The 24,449-nt window shown below is 51.9% G+C and overlaps 6 protein-coding genes across 6 annotated transcripts; 3 read left to right on the top strand and 3 right to left on the bottom strand.

Annotated features, from left to right (window-relative positions):
• Nucleotides 1-3,051: 3,051 nt before the first annotated feature.
• M406DRAFT_324566 (uncharacterized protein) lies at nucleotides 3,052-3,946 on the bottom strand (the record flags this gene model as incomplete). The annotated part of the gene is made up of 2 exons (XM_040919888.1): nucleotides 3,052-3,740; nucleotides 3,872-3,946. The coding sequence occupies 2 exons, from the start codon at nucleotides 3,941-3,943 to the stop codon at nucleotides 3,492-3,494; spliced, it is 321 nt and encodes a 106-aa protein (XP_040771924.1). The 3' UTR covers nucleotides 3,052-3,491.
• Nucleotides 3,947-4,210: 264 nt separating this feature from the next.
• On the top strand, nucleotides 4,211-7,875 carry M406DRAFT_268734 (uncharacterized protein; the record flags this gene model as incomplete). Its single annotated transcript, XM_040917962.1, has 6 exons — nucleotides 4,211-4,372; nucleotides 4,458-4,502; nucleotides 4,590-6,018; nucleotides 6,136-6,789; nucleotides 6,821-7,605; nucleotides 7,672-7,875. The coding sequence occupies 6 exons, from the start codon at nucleotides 4,211-4,213 to the stop codon at nucleotides 7,873-7,875; spliced, it is 3,279 nt and encodes a 1,092-aa protein (XP_040771923.1).
• A 3,678-nt stretch (nucleotides 7,876-11,553) lies between these two features.
• Nucleotides 11,554-12,233, top strand: M406DRAFT_324565 (uncharacterized protein). Its single transcript, XM_040919887.1, has one exon. The coding sequence runs from the start codon at nucleotides 11,565-11,567 to the stop codon at nucleotides 11,787-11,789; it is 225 nt and encodes a 74-aa protein (XP_040771922.1). The 5' UTR covers nucleotides 11,554-11,564; the 3' UTR covers nucleotides 11,790-12,233.
• A 2,894-nt stretch (nucleotides 12,234-15,127) lies between these two features.
• On the top strand, nucleotides 15,128-16,503 carry M406DRAFT_64042 (family 5 glycoside hydrolase; the record flags this gene model as incomplete). Its single annotated transcript, XM_040924865.1, has 4 exons — nucleotides 15,128-15,175; nucleotides 15,221-15,317; nucleotides 15,420-15,493; nucleotides 15,556-16,503. The coding sequence occupies 4 exons, from the start codon at nucleotides 15,128-15,130 to the stop codon at nucleotides 16,501-16,503; spliced, it is 1,167 nt and encodes a 388-aa protein (XP_040771921.1).
• A 3,542-nt stretch (nucleotides 16,504-20,045) lies between these two features.
• Nucleotides 20,046-20,951, bottom strand: M406DRAFT_220816 (uncharacterized protein; the record flags this gene model as incomplete). Its single annotated transcript, XM_040915573.1, has 2 exons — nucleotides 20,046-20,208; nucleotides 20,329-20,951. Coding segments are annotated over 2 exons (786 nt in total), but the record flags the coding sequence as incomplete, so codon positions are not given.
• Nucleotides 20,952-22,317: 1,366 nt separating this feature from the next.
• M406DRAFT_334561 (putative 2,3-diketo-5-methylthio-1-phosphopentane phosphatase) lies at nucleotides 22,318-23,447 on the bottom strand (the record flags this gene model as incomplete). Its single annotated transcript, XM_040920955.1, has 2 exons — nucleotides 22,318-23,255; nucleotides 23,351-23,447. 2 exons carry the CDS (start codon nucleotides 23,445-23,447, stop codon nucleotides 22,318-22,320), a joined length of 1,035 nt encoding a protein of 344 aa, XP_040771919.1.
• Nucleotides 23,448-24,449: the final 1,002 nt, after the last annotated feature.

The following is a 24,449-nucleotide window of genomic DNA, read 5'->3' as shown; positions in this document are numbered from 1 at the left end:
CGGATGCTGTTCAGACAGCATGTTCATATCTGCTCGGCTATCATGTCATTTTCCATAACAGGGAGCCAAAGTCCAGCAAATCTCATCTAGATGGCTGAAACCCAAATAGTCTGATAATTACTAGTCAACCCAAAATAATTTCATGGAACATGATAATATATCAACATGGTTCAATCTCGCGTGCGCACGTGTGAGACAGGTTGGCCATCCTCTTTCCCTGCAACGTACCCTTATTTCAGGGCCATGCATGCTCACTGGTTTCCTTTCTTCTTCTTCTTTGGAAGCATCTTGATAAACATGTGGCCTATTTATCAACCCTTGAACGGGAATCAATCCTATACACTAATTTGCCTATGTGTGGAGCTGACCAGTCGTGGCTGAGAGAGCCAGCTCCGTTGGAGTTCTTCCGTTGGAGCCCATGCACTGCTTGTCTTCAACATGTTGACTTCCTTTCTCGGGTACCTAATTTCCTAAGCCTGGTTAACCTCTCATCAGCTGCTCTCCCTTAATGCGTTCTCGAAGCTATTTTTATTCTTTCGAGAACTTCTAGAACTTCTTCATTTCGGTAGGGCCCTCATTAGTGACAAGTCACCACTTTCATGAAGAAAGCCCATGATTACTTGATGATCTTTCTTGTTCCAGAAACTCGCTCTTCCTTCGGCGGCCCGTTTGCTTGTGCATAGAACCCCCCCCCCTTCTCTTCCCTTTCCGTTCTTCTCCTTCTTTTCCCTGAGACTGCTCCTCGCTTCCCGCTGCAGGTGCTTCGATGCCTAGTCAGACTTTCTACTTCCAGAAGTGGGTTCGGAGGGGTGTGTCTATTGCTGCTTGACAAGGCATTTCAAAATTATGCGGACAACTCTTAACTCTTGCGAGCGAAGACATCTAGCAACGGCCGCTGAGGATGACAATCGGTCCTGCCGTGCATGGCCAGTGGGCAATTTCGGCGATTTTTATCACTTGCCGTTGGTATCACGCCGCTTAAGCATCGTCGTCGAGCGTAATGAACGTCGTTCAGATGTCGGTCTCGTATTCGGTCTCTCCGGCGTCTGTAGTGTTCCGTTCTCATCTCGCAAGGCGGCCGCTTGCCTGGTCTAGTGAATCTTCAGAATATGTCGACTGGATCTATGATTCCGACTTGTCATTGATTCCTACATTCTCACTATGACCATAAGGAGCAACTTGATTTATGATATGTTGGTCATTGTGAGATGTATGAGATCGCCATGACTTTTGTTACAGGCTTTTGGCACAAGCTCAGGGAAGCTTCATCGATTTTCAACGATAACTACCACCGTTTTTAGCAGAGTATCTTTCGGTAGAAGCTTCAGCCATCACAATAAAAGGACAATACTTACTACTTGGACTGAATATCACATTATTTCCAGATAGGATGGGCTGAATATCATTGCGGACTGACCATGTGGTTTCAAGTGTCAAAGAAAATAGGAGGAAAAATCCCATGATCTAAGGTCTTCCAAGGAAAGACAAATTGTTATATTCACTCAACCTTGGCAACTCCCTTGACAGCACACAAAGCTTTCGAGCTAAATAGAAATGCAACAAGTAGATCATGATGTATTATCCCAAGGACCCTCGCATTCCACACATTCCTATTGAGAGCCGTCTTGTAGATTTGCAGTTTGATGCAGGCAAGCTCTACACATTGCCAGTCACACGACTTCAAAGGGGTCTGCGGGTCGAGGACAATTACTTCTAGGGGGTTGATGAGCATAATTTTCATGCACAGGCCCATGTCTGGCAGGAATCTTGATAGTAGTTATTGTGTTGCATCTCAATGATATCTACAGTCAAGAATTTTCTCATACTAACATCCCGGAGGAGCATACCAGTCGTCCTCTTCCCAAATTCTTAGATGTTTTCTGCATTCTATAGCGCCCAGCCTTCATCTCCCCCACCCTTTTCCCCTTCTCTTCCTCTTTGCTGTTTTCTCCTCTTGTCTTTGTGTTTATGTGTGTTTGTGCTATTTGTTCTTTTGTGGTATTTGCTTGTTCTTCTTAGAACACACTCTGGTGTGTTGCTCTACACTTACCACAGCCTGTTGTTTCATCGTCGTCTTTGACTGGTTTGGTCCCCCACAGGTACCTGATCAGGCAGTTACACTACGGCTATCGCTTAGCGAAAAGTGTGGGGTGTCTGTGCCCTTGGGTGCTGCGCATGCAGCTACCACAATACTACAGTGTGGCTGTTTGAGCTTTACGGGTTCGAGTTGCATCCCGACGTGCCGGGCCTTGCTATTTTTTACCTCTTGCCCCCCAAGTCACTACCAATAGACGATGGGAAGGTTGCGCGCTAGTAATCTTCCATCCCAAACTACAGTAAGTATGTATTGCGGGGCGAGTCAACCAGAAACGGCGCATCTCGCGTGTTACGTACGGACTGTGGCGGCGGAACGAACAGCTAGACTGACAGTAATTGCATATGAAGATAGTAGCTAACGGAATATTCGTCGCGATGCTCTTTCTCTTCGCCTCAAGAGAGCATCTTGGAATCATATTGGAAATGATGAGTTGGAAAAGGCGCGGATGAGCTTCTTCAACTCATAGGCTGAAAAGTGAGGTGCTTGAGGTGCATGGCGGGGTAATCAGAGGTGGGGGAGGTGGAGGGGTTGCTGGGCTTCTATCCTCTAAACAAACTACGCAGTACATGCAGCCACCAGGTCCTCTGCTAAGCCACTCGCCACTGCTGGACGCGAGTGGATAGTGATCGATCGATCCTTCTAGAGGGCGGCTTGGGGGGCTCGAACAGGCGATGCCCTGGGCCAACAGAGGGGCAAAGTGGCTACTGCCCACTAATAGCTAGAGGCGGAGTTGGGGTAGCGGCCGCTGTAGCTACCTGGTACATCATCACTTCAGAGGCTAGCAGCGCGAGTGACGTCTCCTCTGCTTGTCTGGATGCTCGCTGCCCCTTGGCTTCTTGATCCTAGGCCTCCTCCCCTCAGCTCCATTCCCGGCCTCCCGGGTCGATCGATCGTCTCGTCTTTTCAGCTGTCTTGTTTGTTGTCGATGGAGGGACAGCATATGCATTGCATTTGAAGGACCAGCCTGTCGATCTCACCTCTGTCCTGTTTCCTGTTCTTCCTCCCAATCTTCTTTCTCCCTTTACTTGTCTTACTACCCCCCCCCCCTCTTTTTCCCCGTCAGCATTAGACCTATCATCACTCGGCCCTTGTCCCCATCATTCAGCATCAGGAGAAGAGAAAGGGGAAGAAGAAAGTTTATGGCCAACAGCACCTTGAAACCTTCTGGTCATTGAGTGAAACCAGACGACGGACAGGGCCGGCGCCAGGTGCGGGGCACAGCTCCACGATCCACGACAGGGCACACGCCAGATCGAAAGGGCCCTGTGTGCATTGCAGTGCCTCGACCTCTCTCTCTCTCTCTCTCTCTCTCTCTCTCTCTCTCTCTCTCTCTCTACAAGCGTCGACCTGAGGCACACGTACGCCAATTTCATTTGCGATCTCCTAGTCCACACTAGAGCAGAGAATACGCAACTTGGGAAGATTGTCCAATATACTTGCTCCACCAATAATCCCAACACACCACACCTTGCACCACTTGGGGGTCCGGGCCTGTGCCATCCTCGTTCTCCCCGCCGTGCCCCTGGAAGCCTCGGAGCTGGACCGAAACCCAGATCCGGACAGCTGTACCTGGAGCTGGTGGACACAGAGGCACAGCAGACCTGAGCAGCGCTGTGGTGCCAGTACTGTGAAACACCCATCGGTAGGTAACGAACGTGCATGCGTGCATGCAGTGTACCTGATTTCCTGAGGCCCTCTCTCCTCCACCTTTCACCTTAGATCTTACCGATGACGTCCCTGCTGTCTGTCGTCTGTCTGACCGCGTGCTGCCAGGACCTCGACTCTGCCACTCTTACAGACCTTTTTCGCCCGTCCACGAACCTCGATCAGATTGCGACCCCTCATATCCTCTTTTTCGACGAAGCACCTGCGACGTCCTGCATAGCATTAGACCGCATTCCGACCATACACATCAGCTCCAAAGACAGAAACTACGAGCTCCTTGAAGACAACCCCTGATAAACAGCAGCGAATTCGGGTGCCCCTTGCGACCACATTGTGAACCTTCTGCTCCCAATCGAACGAGCTGCTTCCAGTGCCGTCAGACCGCAGTCTGCCGACTTGTCAACCCACGAGACTAGCATTTGCAACAAGCTGCCATAACCTCTAAATATGGTTCGGATAATTCCACAGCGATTGAAAGCATCAACACGTTCGAATAATCCGTCCACCACAAATAGTCGTGCCGCCAGCCCAATGAGGAATAAAGGAGATTCCGCGAGCCCTGAGGGCCGCAGAGAGACGGGACTGGTCTTGAATACTGTGATCCTCAGGGTATGTTGATTGTGTCCCTGACGCCCCGCCCGCTGCCGCATGTATATTCGTTCCGCAAGGCATATTCTCTGACTGTTCTTCTCAGGCGCGCAATCTGGCAGCTGCTGATCGGAGTGGCACTTCTGACCCGGTGAGTTTCCATACATCAACCCAAAATGTCCATGCTACCGGTCGCGACGACCACCGGTGCAGAGTCTAGGCTGATGTTTGCACGCAGTATCTTGTCTTGACTCTCGGAGAAGGAAAACACCAAACCCACGCCGTACCCAAGAACCTAAACCCTGACTGGAATGAGCAATGCGAGTTCCCTGTTAATGACATTCGCCACCTCCTCCTGGATGTGATATGCTGGGACAAGGATAGATTTGGCAAGGACTACTTGGGCGAGTTCGACGTTGCCCTCGAGGAGATTTTTGCCGATGGCCAGTTCGAGCAGCCCCCTATTTGGTTCCCGCTGAAGAGCAAGAGGTCTGGAAAGCAGGCCGCCAAGGTCTCCGGAGAGGTGCTCCTGCAGTTCACACTCTTCGACACCAACAACCCGGAGGCATCCGATGCCGAAATTTACGCCAAGTTCTCGGCGCTATGCAAATCAGTTCCCGAGGCGGAGCCATCATCTTCCAAAGCCCCAACACCTACTCGCACACCCATCCTGGCTCCGACTAAGCCGACTAGCTCTCCCCCCTCACTTAACCGGAGAGGGACAGATGACACCGGCGCCGAGGACGACGATGACTACGAGGTCTACGATGATGAGACGCCGGAGGAAGAGGATCTGAGCAAACCGGAGAACATTGAGAAGCGCAAGCGGAGGCTGAGGATCAAGGGCCTGAAGCGCAAGAAGAGAGACAACCCATATGAGTTCCTGAATGGAGGGAGCAATGATGTCGTTGGTCTCATATTTCTCGAGATTGTCAAGATCACCGATCTACCGCGAGAGTCCAACTTCACCAGGACCGGATTCGACATGGACCCTTTCGTTGTCGCTTCTTTGGGCAAGAAAACGTATCGAACCAAGGTGGTGCGGCACAATCTGAATCCCGTCTATAACGAGAAGATGATTTTCAATGTTCTCAGCCACGAGCAGACGTACTCCTTTGCGTTCACGGTCATCGACCGAGACCGCTACACTGGCAATGACTTCATAGCCTCGACCTCCCTGCCGCTCAAGGAGCTGCTAGAGAAAGCACCTGAGGCTGATCCCGAGACTGGTCTGTACGCGATCAGAGAGCCGCAGGAGTATGTGCCGGAAGGCGCACAGTCCAAGTCTCGCTTCAAGAGATTAGCCATTTCCCGTTCGAGCTCCCAACAGAGCCTTTCCAAGTCGACCCGGCCCGCTCTTAGCAAAAATCCATCTGCGGTGTCTCAGACAGACTTATCAGGAGACCTCGCGCCGACATCAGCGCCCAACTCGGGCCTGTCGTTATCATCCGGCGACCACAATCTTGCCTCTGCGGGAATGGAGACCCTGCCTGAGAGCTCAGACCCTGACTTCGCCGTGATGCAGCTGCCTCTGAAGATGAAGAACCTGGACAAGTGGGAAGACAAGCACCGTCCCGAGCTTTTCATAAGGGCGAAATACATGCCATACCCTGCGCTCAGACAGCAATTCTGGAGAGCCATGCTCAGGCAGTACGACACCGACGAGAGTGGCAACATCAGCAAGGTGGAATTGACAACTATGCTTGACACGCTGGGCTCTACCTTGAGAGACTCGACAATCGACAGTTTCTTTCAGCGCTTCCCGCATGCTGCTAATGACGAAGACATCGGCGACCTCACAATTGACGAGGCAGTCATATGTCTCGAGGACCAGCTGCAGAAAAAGCCCAAACCTCAGACAGTCGCCGATCGCTTGAAGGACAAAGTGCCTGCCTTCGCCAAAGGTGCTACTCTTTCTGTCCCGGGCGTTAAGGATCCTAGTCCAAGCGACATTGCACCAGGTCCCGAAACGGCTCCCCAGAGCCAACTCTCTACCTCGACGATTGTGCTCCCGGAGCTATCCGCCGGGGGGGAGGAAGGTGAGGCACTGGACAAGGATGACCTCAACGACCGCGGAGAAGAGCATGTAGTGGAAATTAGGGAATGCCCCATCTGCCACCAGCCGCGTCTCAACAAGCGAACAGATACCGATATCATCACGCACATCGCCACTTGCGCAAGCCAGGATTGGCGTCAGGTGAACCATCTTATGATGGCCGGGTTTGTGACAGCCAGTCAAGCTCAGCGCAAGTGGTACTCCAAGGTAATCACCAAGATCTCGTACGGTGGATACAAACTGGGTGCCAACTCTGCCAACATTCTGGTCCAAGACCGGATCACGGGACAGATCAACGAGGAGAAGATGAGCGTCTATGTTAGACTTGGTATCAGACTACTGTACAAGGGTTTGAAGTCAAACAACATGGAAAATAAGAGAAGTAAGTCGACTTTCCATTCCCGGGAAGAGAGGAACATGTCTGCTGACACAAAAAAACGCAGTTCGCAAACTTCTTAAGAGCATGAGTATCAAGCAGGGCAAGAAGTACGATGACCCGGCCTCCAAGGCAGAAATCCAGGGTTTCATCGACTTTCACAAATTAGACATGTCTGAGGTTCTACTATCGGTGGACGAGTTCAAGAACTTCAACGAGTTCTTCTACCGCGCCCTCAAGCCAGGTGCTCGACCATGCTCAGCGCCTGACAATCCTCATATCATTGTGTCTCCCGCTGACTGCCGGTCCGTGGTCTTCAACAAGATCGACAACGCCACTAATGTCTGGATCAAGGGCCGGGAATTCTCTGTCAGGCGCCTTCTTGGTGACGCGTACCCCGAGGATGCAGCACGATACGAAAACAACGGTGCGCTTGGCATCTTCCGCCTCGCGCCGCAGGACTACCATCGCTTCCACATTCCTGTTGATGGCGTGTTGCGGCAGCCAAAGCTCATCGCTGGAGAGTATTACACCGTCAACCCGATGGCAATTCGATCTGCCCTCGATGTCTACGGTGAAAACGTCCGCGTGATCGTGCCGATCGACAGTGTCGCGCATGGTCGTGTTATGGTCATCTGTGTGGGTGCCATGATGGTCGGCAGCACCGTAATTACCAGAAACGAAGGCGAAGAGGTGAAGAGGGCCGAGGAGCTTGGGTACTTCAAGTTTGGCGGCAGTACCATCGTCTTGTTATTTGAAGACGGCAAGATGGTATTTGATGACGATCTGGTGGATAACTCGAATGGTGCGCTGGAGACTTTGGTGAGTGATATACCCAATGACCCTCAGAGCTTGATACGAAGTTGCAATGCTAACGACCTACTGCAGATCAGCGTAGGCATGTCCGTGGGCCACTCGCCTAGCCACCCGAAGTACGCACCTGACCAGCGCAAGGACGCGAAGGACATCACGCAGCAGGAGAAGGCGGATGCCAAGAGGCGTATTCAGGGAAGCTTCAATCTTGAGGAGGGGGGTGACGACAGCGGCGACGACTCACCACCCTTGACCCAGCGCCTTGCCGGCTCGGGCTAGGAGGACTGGCGGTCGTATGTCTGGGCCTGGACATGACAGCAGTCCAGACCAAAACAGCAAACCCCACTGCCTTTTGTCTCTCAGTTCAGGGCTACACATTGGCATGACTGGCAGAGAGGCCAGCCTGGAAACAGAACCTGAAGTACATTGATACACTGGGGGAGGTCTGCTGATCGTTTTGTTGTCGTCGCTAGTTGTCATCCCCTAGCTTTCCCTCCTATGCACCTAGCCTAGATCAGATGATGATCGCATAGCTTGATGCAGTGATCATCATACCTTGGACACATGTTTATGACACCTTCATACTTATCTCCCTGCCTTTTGTTGGAGCCACGTGGTCAGGCCGCTTTGCTGTGCTGCCTGCATGATTTATATGCCACCCTCCAATGCGAGGTGATGACATAAGCGAGGCTAGGTAGTCCTAGCTTTGGGTTGTGCCAGCCTCAAGTTTCAACTTCTGTTGTGAACTGTCTCCAGTGGTAGACTATGTATTATTCCCAGATGAACTTGGGCTATCAGAGAAGTTGTGAGTGTGCGTGGGTGTTGTCTCGTGGCTACATTCGTAGTGAATTGTCGTCAGGACTAGCACCAGAATCTATACGAAAGAGAACTTTTTGTTCACCTTCACGGTCGAGATTAGATTCCAAAACGATGGGACAATTATTCCAACGCAGAGTAGAAGGCGGACATAAAAGCGCCGAGCACATGCAGGATTACATTTCGATAGCTCGTCTCGGAAAATCCGACGGCCTCGGTCACTAATGGTCTCTGAGCATTGAGCTGTTCTTTGGTTCACCCTGCTTTGGACTTCTCATTGGAACGAGCCAGCCTTTCAGAAACTCACGGGCCAACGACAAGAGCGATACAAGCCGTGGAACGGAACGTGGCGACGTGATCAACCGAAGATGGGAAGGTTCCGTAATTCCAGGGCGAAAGAATTACGTACCTGGAATTCGAACTGATTGACGTTTGTGATTCAGCAATACCTTCACTCATGACTTCTGATTGGAATACCATCAGTCCAACCTCAGACTGTCTGCATAGAATGGCGCTCCCGCTTCAAAACCCTCGCAGGTAGCGTGCTCGAGTCTCTTTGCCACAAAGGCCCACGACTCTATCAACTGGTCTGGAACCCCCACTGTGAAGAGCGGGGAGACCCTCCTGGTTGATTGCCTGCGGTCGGGACGACGTGTGGGATTAAATCACAGTCAGTCTCGGCCTCGTGACCTGTCCTCGGAGACTGGAGGGGGTAAGCTGATGTTGCAAGCTCTTGCTCCCGCTCGAATGGGTCCAAGGATAGATAGATCATTATCCCTTGGGAAATGAGGCGGAGAGGCATGATTCGTTCTGAGGCACGCAGCCTCCACCTCCCACGCACACAAAACGGACAACCACCAGCGCGCTCCCATTCCCGATCCATTCCCTCTCCTTATTCTTTTTATGGCCTATGCATAATGCAAGAGTCCTTATTTTGTTGCAGGGCAGATCGAGTGTGCTCCACAGCTGACCCACCCCGCCTCTCTAGTAGTTGTATAAGGCGTACCAGCGCCAAATGTAGGGGACTCGTCAATTGACATCGAGAAGAAGATCGTAGGCTAAGGAAATGAGATCGCGCAGCTTGGCGGGCCTTCATGTCACCTTGTGAAGCCCTCTCCCGTGACGATTGGTCTTTTACGATTCAAGTATTGTTGGGAAATTAGCAACACGATCATTTGGACTTTTCGAGAGTAAGGGGGGGGGGGGGGACATTTCCAATCATGGTCAAAAGTAAACATCAAATCCTGATTGGGTCCGTTGTAAATCTTCGCTGGCAGTGCAGCACGGCGGCAGGCTTACAATCGATGTCACGATGCTTCTTCCATTCACCCGGGCGAATCTAATATCGCTTGAGCATGTCCGTTGGAACAATATTGCTTATTCTTATTATAATCACGAGGCCAACCTCGACGGCCTTGCCTCGGGGGTGTAACGTAATTGGTAAAGCTCTCCTTGCGTCTCTCACATGCCGAAGTGGTCAATGCAGAATTGATTGCAGGGAATCACAGCAAAACAACGGTTATGGTTACTTTTTCTTCCTTTTTTTTTCTTTTCATTTTCTTCTTTCACTCAGGGGCCAGTGTGTTTGTTTTGTTTTTATTTTCTCTATGCTATTGCCCCCCCCCTTTTTTTTTTCCAATTGTGCTTGGACGAATTCGTTTCGACTTGCAGGAGAAGCAAGAACGAGGCGAACAACCGAGCACGAAGAACGACGAACCGGAACGGACCGCCGCTTATAGGCGCAACCACCACCCCCAAGAACGTCATCACCCGTGTTGCCTGCCATGCCTTGCGCTGCCCACCCCCCTCCCCCCCCCCCCGGTGACGTGTTCCGAAGAAGCAACTCCGAGTAAGGGGGAGAAAAGAGAGACACAAAGAGAGGAGGGAAGAGAAAGAGGGTCCGTTCGTCAGCGGTCTGCCCACTGGCTAGATAAATTAATCTTACTCCACTATTTACCGGCACACGTTTTAAGCAAAACCCGACGTTTCCGCCGCCCGGGGCCCGGGACAGGTGCCGCGGGCTCAGTACTATAGTAGAAGTATGTACTATGATAGTATGGGAAAATAGTGTTTTGTTTCACTGACTATGCGCCGGCAATGGCAGCCGGGACGCCCGAGTGTAACGTGTTTGAGCTCCAAGGTGGGCCGAGAACCAGCTGCCCAGACTGCCGGATGGGTTCCTCAGCCCACCTGAAAGGACAGGGCAGGGGTGGGCAACAAAAAAATAGGGGAGGGGGGCAGAGAGAGAGAGGGGGGGGGGAGATGGATGGTAAGATATGGGGGGGAGGGGAGATGAGAGAGAGAGAGAGAGAGAGAGAGAGAGAGAGAGAAAGAGGGGCCGTGTCAGTCAGGTCTCCAGTCAGTTCAGTTTTCTCCCCCCAGCACTTATGCACCACACCTGGCAAAATCGACAAGCGCATAGTGCCCACCTTTCCACCCCTCTTGCCCCCCATCCTCTTAAGCGCAAGGTCCGTCATATGCATTCGTATTCACATCAGGAGAAGGTCCAGGCCCTTTTCTTCCTCCTTTTGCTTCTGCTCTGCCGTTGTGGGGCAGGGCTGTCGAGCTTGGATAGCTGTCGGGCACATCTGGGCCTCAGACCTCTTGGACGAAGTGACACACGACCAGGTACACCAAAGGATCATGGTTTTGGACCCAACCTTATGTCGACAGTCGCCTGTTTCAGGATCCAGAACCCCCCGCCGTCTGTGCACCTGTCAGCACACCTCTTATACTACTATGAATACCCTTCTCAAAAAGCTCTCCAGTTCCTCTTTCCACGACTCATGCCATCATCATCATCATCAACATCAACATTTACAACATTGATAAAATACACTTGTATGCACACACACATACACACACACACACACACACACACACACACACAAGAACACATACGCACGCACACACAAGCAAGCAAGCAAATAAACAAATATATAAAACACTGCAAAATTATATATACCGACAACCGTGATACACGCCCACAATACACATCGTTCACCATCACAACATCTCTCTCCCCTTCGGACTCACACATACACACATACACACTGGCTCAACCCGCAAAGATGCCCTCCTCCACCAAGTCCACCTCATCCTCCAGCTCCCGCGGCAGCCAGAGGAGGTCCAAAGCCCACCACAACCTCGACATGGCCACCGCCTCAGGCGGCGACAACAGCATCGAGGATGACCGCACCAACTACCGCATCATCAGGGACGGCGGCTGGGACAACATCCACCACTTCATGCTCTCCTACGGCCTCAAGCCCTACGACCCGGACGACTACGAGACGGCCAAGACCATCATCCAGGGCTTCCGGGACAGGGGTTACTACCGCCAGCCCGGCGATTCTGGGCCTTCATCGAGGCACTGAGGCTGTCCTTTCTTCTCTGTCCCTTCCACTCAATCACACTCCCTTGGATCATGTCTGTTTTTTTGGTGGGTTTTTTTCTTGCTCCCTCCACACGTCGCACGAGGATTGTTTCAGCTTTCTTTCTTTCTTGTATTTTTTTTTGGTTGTTTTTTTTTTTTTTTGGTTCTCCTTGCATTGTCTCTGGCTCCTCCGGATCACCGGAAGTGTGTAACTCAACTCTTTTAACTTGAGACGTGATGATAAGGATGTCTTGGATATTTTGGGTGTTTTTTTGGGGGGGGAGGGGGGAGGGGGTTCCGCCTTAAATGGGCCTGGATGTGGTGCAATGTTTTTGGGTAGGACACTTTACATCATAGGTGTCCAAGAAGGGAAAAGGCTTCGAACCTCACGGTCACAACAAACATTAATGCCTTGGGATCAGATGATGGAAATGGGTTTCAATGGACTTTCTCATGTACAAGTTTCTTCGCGTAAGGGGGGAGGGGTGGTAATCCTCGAACATGAAAGCGGTCATTCAACGAGCGTCGGAAAGGGAAAGACGCCTGGCTGGAATTGGCGTCTCGGTTGTGACGGTGTCAAAGCAAAGATAGGGCATCAATTTCTGTCTACTAGGGGACTTGCGGACCGTTTGGCTTTCTGTTTAAGGCCGTCAAGTGTGTCATTTCTTGCTCTTCACAATTTGATTGACCTTGTGATCTTTTGATCGTCCTTGGGAAACATTGTGTTTTTTTTTTTTGATTTAGACGGTGCATTCATTCTCTCCACTGCCACAGTGCATAGTATTGTTCACGTATGATGTCGTCAAGAGCTAGTCACTCTATGGATTACACTGTCTCAATTGGTTTGTTCTATGTTTAACATAGGGAGAACTCAATCAATGGTATAAGCTCTTAATAAATTTCTTCTCCTCTAATTGCAAACCCAAAGTAGTTGAGCTTGTCGTCTTGTCAATCAATCACATTTAGTTCAAACCCTCAAGTGACAGATCAGTTCCAAAGCAAGACATCCCCTCTACCTTGCCCCATGGTTCATCCCAGCAGAACACGAGCTTGCTCAACAAGCTAGTTCCTTGGGCGATGTGACGTCAGAACCCCTTCTCTGGTTCCCGCAGCAGGAACAGCTCAGCCGGTGCTAATACTACATCGAAACTCAGCTTCCCAGTCTGACGCGGTTGGGCAAAAATTAAGGTCTGACTCGGGACATACGGATTGTATGTGGGCCGTGTGCGTGCGTTACTAAGTTTTGTTCGCTGCCCGAAGGAAAAGAGATGTTACTATATTGAATTTATCAACCAGGATAGCCGAGTTATTTCTATTGAGAGTTGAAAGTTTTTCTTCTTCAAATCCACCGGTGCTGCAACATGACCCATCAAGCACGTCACTCTGTGAATCTACGATGGTTCGAACGCGGCAGACGCGTTGCGCACCAGCATGGCCAGGTCTGGGCCGTGCAACGGAGACTTCCTTCCATTCACTCTTGGTGGATAGACGAGATTCTTCCCTTGTTGAGATGAAATCTCCTGGTGTATCGGACCAACTTCTATCAACCGCGACTTGGCACCGTTGACGGTGTGGCCTGTCCTTGAGCCTGCTCAGGTCGCTACTTTACACGTCTAAAGACCCGTCCTTTCGAGTTGGCCATTCACATCTGTCAATTACTCCATAACACGCCCCACTACCAATAAAAGATAAGTCTATGTCTGTGCTCTGGTTACCCGAAAAGTAAATATGCATACGCACGAATTTGGTTCCAATGTTTCTTCCCTCTTGGAAAATGGTGGGAAATCATGGATGGTGTAGCGCGGCTCCCTAGTAAATCTTGAATCACTTGTCTTGGGGATTGGAACATCGGAAGCCCTCGTATATCACGATACGGCAAGGTCTTATCTGAAACGCATATGGCAGGATCGTGTACCCAGTAGGCTACGTCCTTGTTTGTGAACAGGGTAAAAGACGACAACCTTGGAACCAGACCGCGCTCTGTTCTTAGGTTTCCAAAGCTAGGACACAAGGTCTGGTAGAAAGGTGACAACTCTGGATCCGATTGCCGGATAGTATGTGTTACTACTTGTAACTTGTCTGCTGAGTTTCAAGAGAAATGAAAGCCCTTAGTGAGCTGTTTTGAGACCCTATGTATTGCTTCGAGACTGTTAAGACATCTCTCTTTCTGGTCCGAAACTGGGTCACGTATATTCCCACATAAATCTGCTCACTATTGTTATCAAGCGCACCTAAGCCATCTCATCATCACCCGTCTTTCATCAGCTTACAATCCACTACTTGTAAGGCAATTTAGTTCAATCCGTCTAGACTTTGGTGGTGGTTGGTGTTCATTAACTGAGTGAAAAATGGTGCGAGAGCCTCAGTCATGACACTTCTTTCGGTGATCAAGGTGATACATTGCCGTAGGTTCCCCAAAGTTATTGGCTTGTGCTCATGTTTCGGAGGTAAAAGCGAAATCCTGTGAAGTATACTGGCATATTGGCAGGCCTTGAGTGTGCATCTTTTCTTGGTTGCCAGCCATTTCCGTTCTCTCTGGTTGATCTTTCTTCTCAAATCTCATTTTGAGGGTATCTCCTATCCTTTTGAAATATCCAGGGCAACATCACGGTTGTGCTCTGTAAAATTTTAAATGAGACATAATGACTCCCTTGCCCAAGGACTGAGTTGATGTGTGCAAGTTGCATGTCATATTTCAAAACAAAGAGATGTTGAATCCCATCGCTTAAGGTCTGCACAAGAGACGTCTCGGACATTTTGTGTATTGAAGATCCTCAGAGCAGACACCTTCTTAGGGCAGATGCACGCAATCTGAACTGCTCCCACTGCGGGTTGACTTGACCGTAAGTAAGTAATCGGCGGAATGCTGCCCGTAATTCCGGCGGCCGTTGTACGCTCATCTACAGCCAACTACCCCTCTTTCGGTCTCTACAATTCGTGCAGGATTGTTTTTCCACACTTCACGATGTGGGCTTATCCAGCGTTGGCCTAGTCCCCGTATACTACTGATGCGGAGAACCTGGTATGCAGGCCGGGCAACTGGCTTACTTCGCGAGGGCATCGTGGATACGATGGGGTTATACTGGGTATAGAGTCTTGATTTGAACATAGCTCCTTTTGACTACTGCACTGTAGGCTGATGGCTTCGGGATGTTCTACCGAGTAACAGTGCATTATTACATCACGGTGAGGAGGGCACGCTCAACCCTTAGCCAGAAACATATTATATATACCGAGCACAACTACTTAGTTTGGGACACCTCGTACGATTCAAGCTTGCGGCTTCATCTCCTGTCCTATGTATGAACGGCTTTTCCCGCCTCGACTGACACAGAAATCATGAGATTCTCGAGGTCATCAATTTTGTGGAGTGCTTTGAGCATCGCGGTGAGAGGACTGCCTGCAACCGCGTTGCATATTGATAACAATCAGCCCCCTCCAGCATACCCCATTGGGCAGGTTCATGGACCCAATGCGAAAGTAGCAGGGCGGCTGTTTGATATCGATGGCAAGATTGAGTATTTTGCAGGTACGTCGACTGACTGTTGAAAGATGCCTCTCTTTCTTCCTCCAGGTCATCACAGGTCATCGCTATTGGTTATCAAACTGCTGACCGTGATGGGAAATGCAGGGAGCAACGCTTGGTGGCTCGCCCACCTAAGCCACAATTCCGACATCGACATTGCCCTGAGCGAAGTAGCCAAGGTCAGTTCAAGCTCCAGCCTCTTCCCCTCGCAACGCTTCTCGCTATTAACACAGTCGTTCAGACCCAATACAAGATCCTCCGTGTCTGGGGCTTCGGCGATGTCAACACCCTCCCAGACCCAACCAACACAGATCCGAACAAGGTCTACTTCCAGGTCCTCAACTCGACAGGCAGCTACATCAACTATGGCCCAGACGGCCTCCAGCGCCTAGACTACGCCGTGCACGCAGCCGAGCAGCACGGCGTCAAGCTCGTGCTCAACTTTGTCAACAACTGGTCCGACTACGGCGGCATCGCGGCATACACGGCTGCCTTTGGCGCCAACGCCACCGAGTGGTTCACAGACCCGACCAGCCAGGCCGTGTACCGCAACTACATCGACGTCGTGGTCAGCCGCTACCGGGCGTCGCCGGCCGTGTTCGCGTGGGAGCTGGCCAACGAGCCGCGGTGCTCTGGGTGCGACACCTCTGTGCTGACGGGCTGGGCCGAGGCCACGGCTGGGTACATCAAGGGGCTCGACGCGGCGCACCTGGTAACCCTGGGCGACGAGGGGTGGTTTGCGCCGGCGGACGTGCCGTACGTGTCTGGGGACGACGGCACGTCTGCCTACGACGGGTCCTCTGGCGTGGACTGGGTTGCGAACCTGAGGATCTCGAGCCTTGACTACGGGACTTTTCACCTGTACCCGGACTCGTGGGGGTACAACTATACCTGGGGCAACGAGTGGATCCTGCAGCACGACCAGGTGGGGAGGGAGATTGGGAAGCCGGTGATCCTGGAGGAGTACGGGGCGCCTTTCCCCGGAAACCACACGCCGTATTACAAGCCTTGGCAGGATACCGTGCTCAAGAGCGGCGTGGCGGCCGACCAGGTCTGGCAGTTTGGGACATATGACTTGAGTGTGCCTGCGGCGAACCTGGGCGATGTGAACTCGATTTATTACAACAGTTCCGAGTATAAAGTGCTGGGTTTCAAGCATGCGGCGGATATGTTGAACAAGAAGGTTTGAGACACATACATTGGTTTCAGAAATCATTATGTACAGGTTCATAGTCAAGGGATAGACACAAGATTCTATACGCTTTGACCTAATATTAGGAGATCACCTTCTTGATTATAGGTGACGCATTGTGTCTTGAGCTGGACTGCCAGCGGCCTAACCATGATGGGAGGTCTATCCTTCGCAGGAAGACATACCAAATCATGGTTTCTTCTTTCTTTCCTTCAACCCCCGCCTCCCCTACCTTTTTCCTCAGAACATGGGAAACAAAAAGAAGGGGACAAAAAGGAGAAGCCCGGGGATATAAGTGGGGGGCCCCAAATAGTACTCAACCGTATAAATCAAGCAGCACGTGCACCTAAATAATTACATAAGGACATATAATCTAAAGAAGCATGTGGTTCTAGGCCAGAGACCCTGTACGACAGCTGGTCGCTCATGATCTCGCTTGGCGCCTTGACACCTGCGCAAAGCAACCAGGACATTTACTCCCACTCGTGACGCAGATCATGTGCGTGGCAACTCTGGAAAGTGCACCAAGAGTACAAACCAGCAGTCAGCGTTCAGCAAATAAAGGGAAAAAGACTCTGCCGTGGTAAACGTAAGATTCTCGGCCATGTCCGAGGGATCGAACTGCTGATCACCCGAGTCAGGCAGGGGTGGTCTTGAGATGCTTATCTAGTCAGCCCCCTCCACCACCTTATCACTAGTGTCTTTGCTGAGTTGTACAAGAAGGACTTCCTTTTTAAGTACTTGTATAGACCCAAAGGCGGTGACGGTGCCGCAGGATGGTTTGGGCGTTGCGTATAGGAGGAACAAAGGGGGAATCGATGACTGAGGAAAATTTTTGGAAACCAGGAAGACGAAGGGAAAAGGGGTATCAAGTTGTGTTTGGGAAATATCTCTCTGGCTATCACAATCCAATACTTCAAAAGAAAATGTCGAGCGAGTTTGAAGTAAACAATTGACGCCCGCTCTGAAACCCGAACGTCAGTGTGGCGGATAATGCCAGACCCCTCTCCTCCCTAAACCCCCTTCACCCCAATGTTGTTGCTGCTGCTGCGTGCTATTATTATTCTTTAGCACACGCCCGATTCCCATGAGCACGCAATAGCCCCGCCAGGAAACTCCATTCCCCAACTGGCCCTGTCCTGTCCTGTCCTTTGTCAACTAAAGGACAAGCACAGCAGAACGCCTCAGCATCCGCCCACTGTCCTGTATCTTCCGGCGATGCTAGTAGAGTCGCCGTGTAATCCCGAACACCCTTGGTAAGAAGGCGATTCCACCCAACCTGCCACAAGCCCGATGGATGTAATGTCACCTTCCCTGCAGGCTTGGGTTTCGTCTTCTTTGGCACCCGGGATAAGGTTGGCGGGCTCTGCCGCCTCGTGTAGATCACGGGGGCTGTTGCATAGTGCTGTAGTTTGCTAAAAGTGAGGTGGGATGACGAAACCTCTAGGCTGGATTGCGAGGGCCCCTCTTTGCGGTTTCAGTGGCCATTCCCCCACCTCTGCAGGTGTTTTGTTCGTAGTGCTGCGGTAGAACCGTTTGGAGGGAAAAGCGTAGGGGTTGGCTTTGTAATGCTGGCAAATGCTGAGAAATGCACCAATTTGAATTCAAGCTGACGGACAACAAGAGGTATGAGTCGCATGACAGTACGTGGCGCTTTGCTGTGGTGCAGTTGCAGGTTGTGTTATTTTCCATCGTGGATGAGATGGGGTTGTGCAGTGTGAGTGTGTGTCTCTCTGTGTCCGTGTGTGCATGTGTCGTGCTTCGTGACCATTTCTCGTCTTTTATCGGCCTCCCCATTTCCAGCTGGAGTTCGATGTACTCCTTGACATCGGGGGGCCCGAAGAACTGCTGCGGTCGTTGTCCATGGAGCGCTTGCCGTCGTCAGAACCCGTCGGGGATCCGGCGCGCTGGAAGTAGGATGTGCCGTTGTTGCTGGTCGGGGACGTCGGGCCCGGCTCAAGGGGGTGGCGGATCTCCTTCCAGGACGCAGCAAACTGCCTGGCGAGGTGTGACGAGAGGACGCAAGAGGGAGACATTTTTTCCCTTTCCAACTCTGTTTCTTCTTTTTGTCGTCTGTCTGTTTATATTTCGGGAGAAGAAAAAGAAGTATAGTGTTGTGCGAGTGTAAAATGGAGGTTCTAAAGTCTCTCGCGTGACCAAATCTGTACTTGTACTGGATGTGGGTGCGTGAAGGTTCGTGGCGAATACTGTGTATGTAGATCTGTGGCGCCGCGGTGGTGGTCTGGTGGTATCGAGGGCGATTGATGGTGGCAGTTTTTATTTTTGGGAGAAAACGTTTCAACGAGAAGACGCAGCAAGAGGAGGAGACGAGTATGGACTTTCCCACTCTTTTAAATAAGAAAAGGATAGGGGTTCGATCTCTTTTTCCAAGGAAGGATTCGTATGCGTGCTGGAAAGGAGGATTGACTTGTTACTTTTCATCCATACCAGGCTGGCAGTGCAAGGGACGGGACACCAATAAGCAGAGGCCCACCCACATGCCATCAAAAATCACGAGAGGAGAGGAGGATCTCCACAATCTGGGCCCAACGATTCGTTTCTCCTTCTGCTTTTCTGCCCATCAGGGTCCTAGAAACATCCAGGCAGAAGAAGGAGGGGCAGAGGCACACACATGGCCATTTCTCGACCTTCCCCCCCTGGAGCCACTCCTTTTGTTCGGCCTGATGCCATTCTTGGAAATGTCTGACAAGGTCCCCAGCCAATGCCCTGAAGGGGAAAGGAGTTGCTAAGCACCGCTCATTGGCCTGCCTAGCTGGCTTCGTCTGCGGTGGTTCGATTCTCAGGGCTTAAATCGAACCATGCCAGCCGCTCTTGGTCCCGATCAGGGAACATTATCCTCCGCTGCGCAACGACCCCAGAAAATTTACGTGATTCTCTCCTTGTACTATGTAGATCTCTCTTCCTCTTTCCTCCTCTGCCCATTGTTATCAAATTTTTGGTTTAGAATCTGACGAGCTAGTTACTCCAGATAAGATGTTCTCTTTGCCTCATGTTTCCACTTGGGCGGAAGCTCCATAACCGGATCGTGTCACCCACCGGATGACGAAAAGTTAATCTGTACCTACCGTGAGTGTTTACAGAGAGTTCCGTGATTTTGGGAAACCTCGAGTCATTCTCTGCGCAGACCCCTGACGTATCCCTGGCACCTTCCTTTCTATTTTGGGTTTTCTGACGTCTCTTCACTTGCACTTTCCCTCATCACGCTCTGGATTCATTATTCCGGTACATAGCACAATCATTCAAATAACTGGAAGGCTTGCGTCATTTCACCATCATTACTCTGGTCAACGAAAGGAATGATATGTCGGCCCAGCCGTCATCACCGCCGGCGAGAACGGACCCTCCTCTACAACCCCTACCAGGCTCACGTTGGACACAGCCAGACCGCGCTCCTCTGCATCACACGGCGTCCTGGTGACGATCGTTTCCCTCGTCACGCGTATCCCCTCGCTATCCTTGAGCGTCTGAAACGTGTGCAGCTCCGTCATCGGCTCCCTCGCGTGATGCTTGGACCTCACGAGGTCGCTGAATAAGGCCCGCAGCACAGGAATGGATGCCGCCACGATGGTTGTTGCTAATTCGGCGCCCGTCCAGATGAACAGCTGACCTGTCTCATAGGTATAGTCGCTCGAGGACAATGTCGGCACCGTGATGGAACGCATGATTGAGGTGCAGCCGGCACTGGAAGAAGCGAAAAAGGGGGACGTCAGCAAGGAAGCCGCAAGGGGTGATGACAGAACCACGCACGAGATAACGGCAGAACGCAGGGAGGAGCAGCAAGACGATATCAACGACACTTACAATACACCAAGGCTCATACAGACGACCACACCGAGCTTCTCCTTCAGCCTCATCCGCAGCTTCATGAAGATTACCCACGGCACAGCCAGCACAAAATCCATGGCTGCCGAGTACGCTGCCGCGAACTCGGTATACCTGACAACGACGCCCCGCTCCCAGCACTGCGCGTGCAGGTCTGCATCCCGTGCCCCCGCAGCTGGCTTGCAGTAGATGAACCAGATGATGGCGTTGAAGAATAGCACTGCGTTCATAGTGGCCACGATGGCCCAGATGGACCAGTACAGTGTCCTGCCCTGGCTGGCCTTGGTGATGCGGAGCAGGGTAAGTGCGAAGGACGTCTTGCTCCACGCGGCGCCCAGAACCGCGAACACGGTGGCTATGATGGTCCACAACTGCATGGGCCTTTGCTGGATACCCGCGGCGCCGCTGTGGCTGCCCAGGCCGATATGTACACAGTACGTCGTCGCACTTGCAAAGAGAACCAGCATCACCCACGAGGCAATAAGGAGGACGTCGTCCCACCACAGACCCTTGCGTGACCGCCGCTTGATGCTGACCCGCGCTGCGAGGAAACACGCTGCGACCGTGACCAGGGGCCAGACTACCCCAATCACCTCGAGTCCAGAGGCGCCGAAACTGCTCTGCACGGCGGGGCCTGGGAACCACGTGGTGCCGTTTATGCTCGTCGTGCTGTTCGTTCCGTTGACGCCGGACGGGGGCCTTCCAGTCCCTCCCGCGGCTGATGGCTGTCCGTTCATGAGATGTGTCTGGCAAACAGGTCTTGTTTGGGTATATTTATGGAATTTCTTGAGGCGTCAAGAAGCTCAGTAAAAACTCCTGGAGACGGGGGGTGGCATGAACAAAGAAAGCACATCGGAGTGAGTTTACCAGGGGCAGACTATAAACCATTAAGATTGCATAACTCAAGCCCCTTTGACGTCGGTATCTTGACTTGCGCGCCCAGGTTCCAATTTTCAGCTCCGGCTGACCGAGACTCCTACAAGCTGGGCCGGATTCCTGGGATTAAACAACCCCTCACCCTTCCCCAGTTCGTTCGTGGAAGAAAACAATCTGGACGAGACGTTCGCTTATCGAGAGAAGCATCACTTAATTAAGCAGGTAAAAAGAAGGGGGTTTGTGGCTGGTCAAACCATAGACACTGGTTGAGAAGGAGACGTGCACCTCCCATTGTGCAACAACTGCATGCCGCGTAATTATTGTCCATCAATGTATGCCTCCTGCCCTGTGCTTCCACACCCCCTTCACCGGGAAGAGTGTCCGCCCACCTATCCGAACCTGCAGGCATCCAGTCTGCAGGCAGCTTGGCAACGTCGTGGATAATCTTGCTACCCCGGAGTGCGGGACTGCGCCCCTCTCGGATGAGAACCCGTAACCTTATTCCGGATCCATACCTGGGCCTGGACCTATCTCACCATCTGCGTGTGCGTGTGCGTGTGTGCATGTGAATATGCAGCGAATGGCTGATGCATGACCAGTGCCACCTTTGCGTTTTGCTCGTTGGCCGATGGGATTTTATGCGCCGTGACTTGGCTACTACAACGCCATCCATGAACCTTGGCCATCTTGGCAGGCGTCGTCAGTTCTTTGAAATGTCTGCTGCATAATGTGATTTACCTGTATAAGCCAAGTACTGTGTGTGCAGTCTTTGAATTGAGCAGGTGGTAAGGGGGCTGCAAGAAGACAGCAGTGTTGCAATTTGACTTGGAAGGATTGTGTGGGAACGACTTGTAAGTAATTTTCAACTAAGAATGTATTGTCATTTCGTTGGATTTCATGTCTGGATTTTATCCCAGAAGTGAGCCTTATTTATCATTAAATCATCTCCCCAACGCCGTGCCCTCTTGACCTGCTGTGTATGTGTTTTACTTGTCGATACGACAGTCTACCCAGTGACTCCTTGAAAAAAGAGAAGGAAAAAAAAAAAAATTGTAATATCCCAATGCACAATCGCCAAACATTCTTTCTCGTCTATGCAGCAGGCACAACAACCGCCGGCGCCGTGGCCTCGGCAACAGCATCCTCGGTCACGCTACCCAGCTCCAAAGTCTTGGTCTCGACGCCAGGCGTCTTGAGCTCCGAGAAGGCCTCAGGCCACAGGAACATCTTGTCCTCACGGGCAGGCGTCATGACGACGTACCGCGGCACGGCGCTCTTGCTCGAGACGCGGCGCCAGAGGTTGGCGCGCGGGTTGAAGCGCGCGGGCACGCCCATGCCGCCCGTCTTCTGGGCGTCCTCGGCCATGATGCTCTCGAGCTCGGTCTGGATGCCGGCAAAGGTGTCAAAGGGGATGTAGCTGATGTCGTTCTCGACGCAGTACTCCTCGAGGCGGAGGCCGCGGCGGGCGAAGAGGACGTCGGCCTGGCGCGCGGCGGGGAGATCGGACACGCCGTCGCCGATGAAGACGATCAGGGGGATGGTGCCGTCGTCGCCGGCCAGGTCCGCCTCGGCGGCGGCGCGGGCCTCCTGGATCGAGAGGGCCTTGTCGTGGCCCAGCTCTGTGTCGTGGCGCCAGAGCACCTTCCACTCGGAGCCGTCCTGGTTGATGTCGGCGTCGTTGGCGACGATGTCGATGTGCTTGGACTGCTCCTCGCCCAGGAAGGTGTCGAGCACCTTGCGCAGGACGGGCTTCAGGCCGGCAGAGATCACGTTGAAGGGGATCTCGTTGTCCAGGCAGAACTTGTGGAACGACCGGAAGTCTGGGTCGATGTCGAGGGATTCCTCCATCACCTCGAAGCCGTCGTCAAAGGGGACGTTCAGCGACCCCCACATCTCCTCTGACACCTCGCGGAACGAGCGCTCGCCTGTCTTGATCTGCTCGTCTAGAATGTCTCGCCGCTTGGAGCCGCAGCCGAACCTGTCGAACAGGACGTGTCCCGTGTCTTGCATGAAGATTGTGCCATCAAAATCTGTTAGGTGGGGTTTTCATGTTAGCTGTTGGTCTTTTGAAAGGAGGGGAAGCGAAACCATGGTGGTGAAGAAGGAATCTGTCACAGTGACGTACCAGAGAAGCAGATGATCTTTCTCTTCTTGTTGAGGACACCAGCCAAGTTGGCGGGTTCCTTGACGGCAATGGGAGCAGGAATAGTAGCCGCAGGCATCTTGATGAACGTTATTGGTGTGAAACCTCGAGCAGGAAAACAAGAAATAGGTGTTTTATGAATGGCGAAGAACCCGAGTAACGCTCTATGTGAATATAGACACAAAAGACAATTTCAAACTTGTACTTGGTGAGAGTCAAGAAGGAAAAATCAGAGATGAACTAGCTGGACCAGGGAAAAGGGAGAGACAGAGAGACTATATTATATATCAGGGCTAAGAGAGAAAAACATCGTGAGTTATGGCTATGACTATCCACCGGGGCTCCGCCATGCCGGGCGGCGTTGTTGGAAAATCACCAAACCGACGCCAAACTGGAAACAGGTTAGGAGAGATAAGAAGTGGCCAGCAAGATGACGACCGTCTATAGTAAACTGTGGAAAAGGAAGGAAAACAAAGACTCCATAATAAGGAGCCTAGCTTAGGCAATCGTGGCTTGTATCCTCGTCTTCCGCACTTGCAAAGCAATCCCACGACACACACTACTGCAAAGGCGTTATTATGCATGAGGCTAATCATGCCCTCTATGGCGCGGATTTTATTTTATTTTTTTGCTTGCAAGTGTATGTACTATAGCTGGCCGCCGGGGCCCCTTGGGAGTAGGGGGAGGAGGAGGGCCTGGACTGCTGCAGAGGCTGATCACGACCAAACCATACGAGGGGAGGATCGTCACTTCTGCAGCAGGCTTGGAGCGCGTAGCGATGATTTATGAGGGAGGCAAGACAAGGTTGACGAGGGAGAGGAGGAGCGTGTGCGCCAACGACTGGCTGACGAGACGCCCGCAAAGACCTGGGCCGTTGAAGGTCCCGGGGTCAAGTTTGGCTGGGCAAGGACAGCCCCAGGAATCGATCTGGGCCGGCGAAACGGCCAGAAAGATCTAAAAATCTACTCGGCCTAATGTGCCAATCCGCTGAAGATCCGCCACCCTCTAGAAGGCCGGTGGCACACCAAACTCATCTAGACCGTCTCAGATTTTGCAGTGGCCAGTGTGGTGTAGGAGGCTC

Source organism: Cryphonectria parasitica (genome assembly GCF_011745365.1).
Source record: "Cryphonectria parasitica EP155 unplaced genomic scaffold M406scaffold_9, whole genome shotgun sequence".
Lineage (NCBI taxonomy): Eukaryota > Fungi > Ascomycota > Sordariomycetes > Diaporthales > Cryphonectriaceae > Cryphonectria > Cryphonectria parasitica.
Note: the sequence above shows the minus strand (reverse complement) of the source record. Positions and strands in the feature narration are given on the sequence as shown.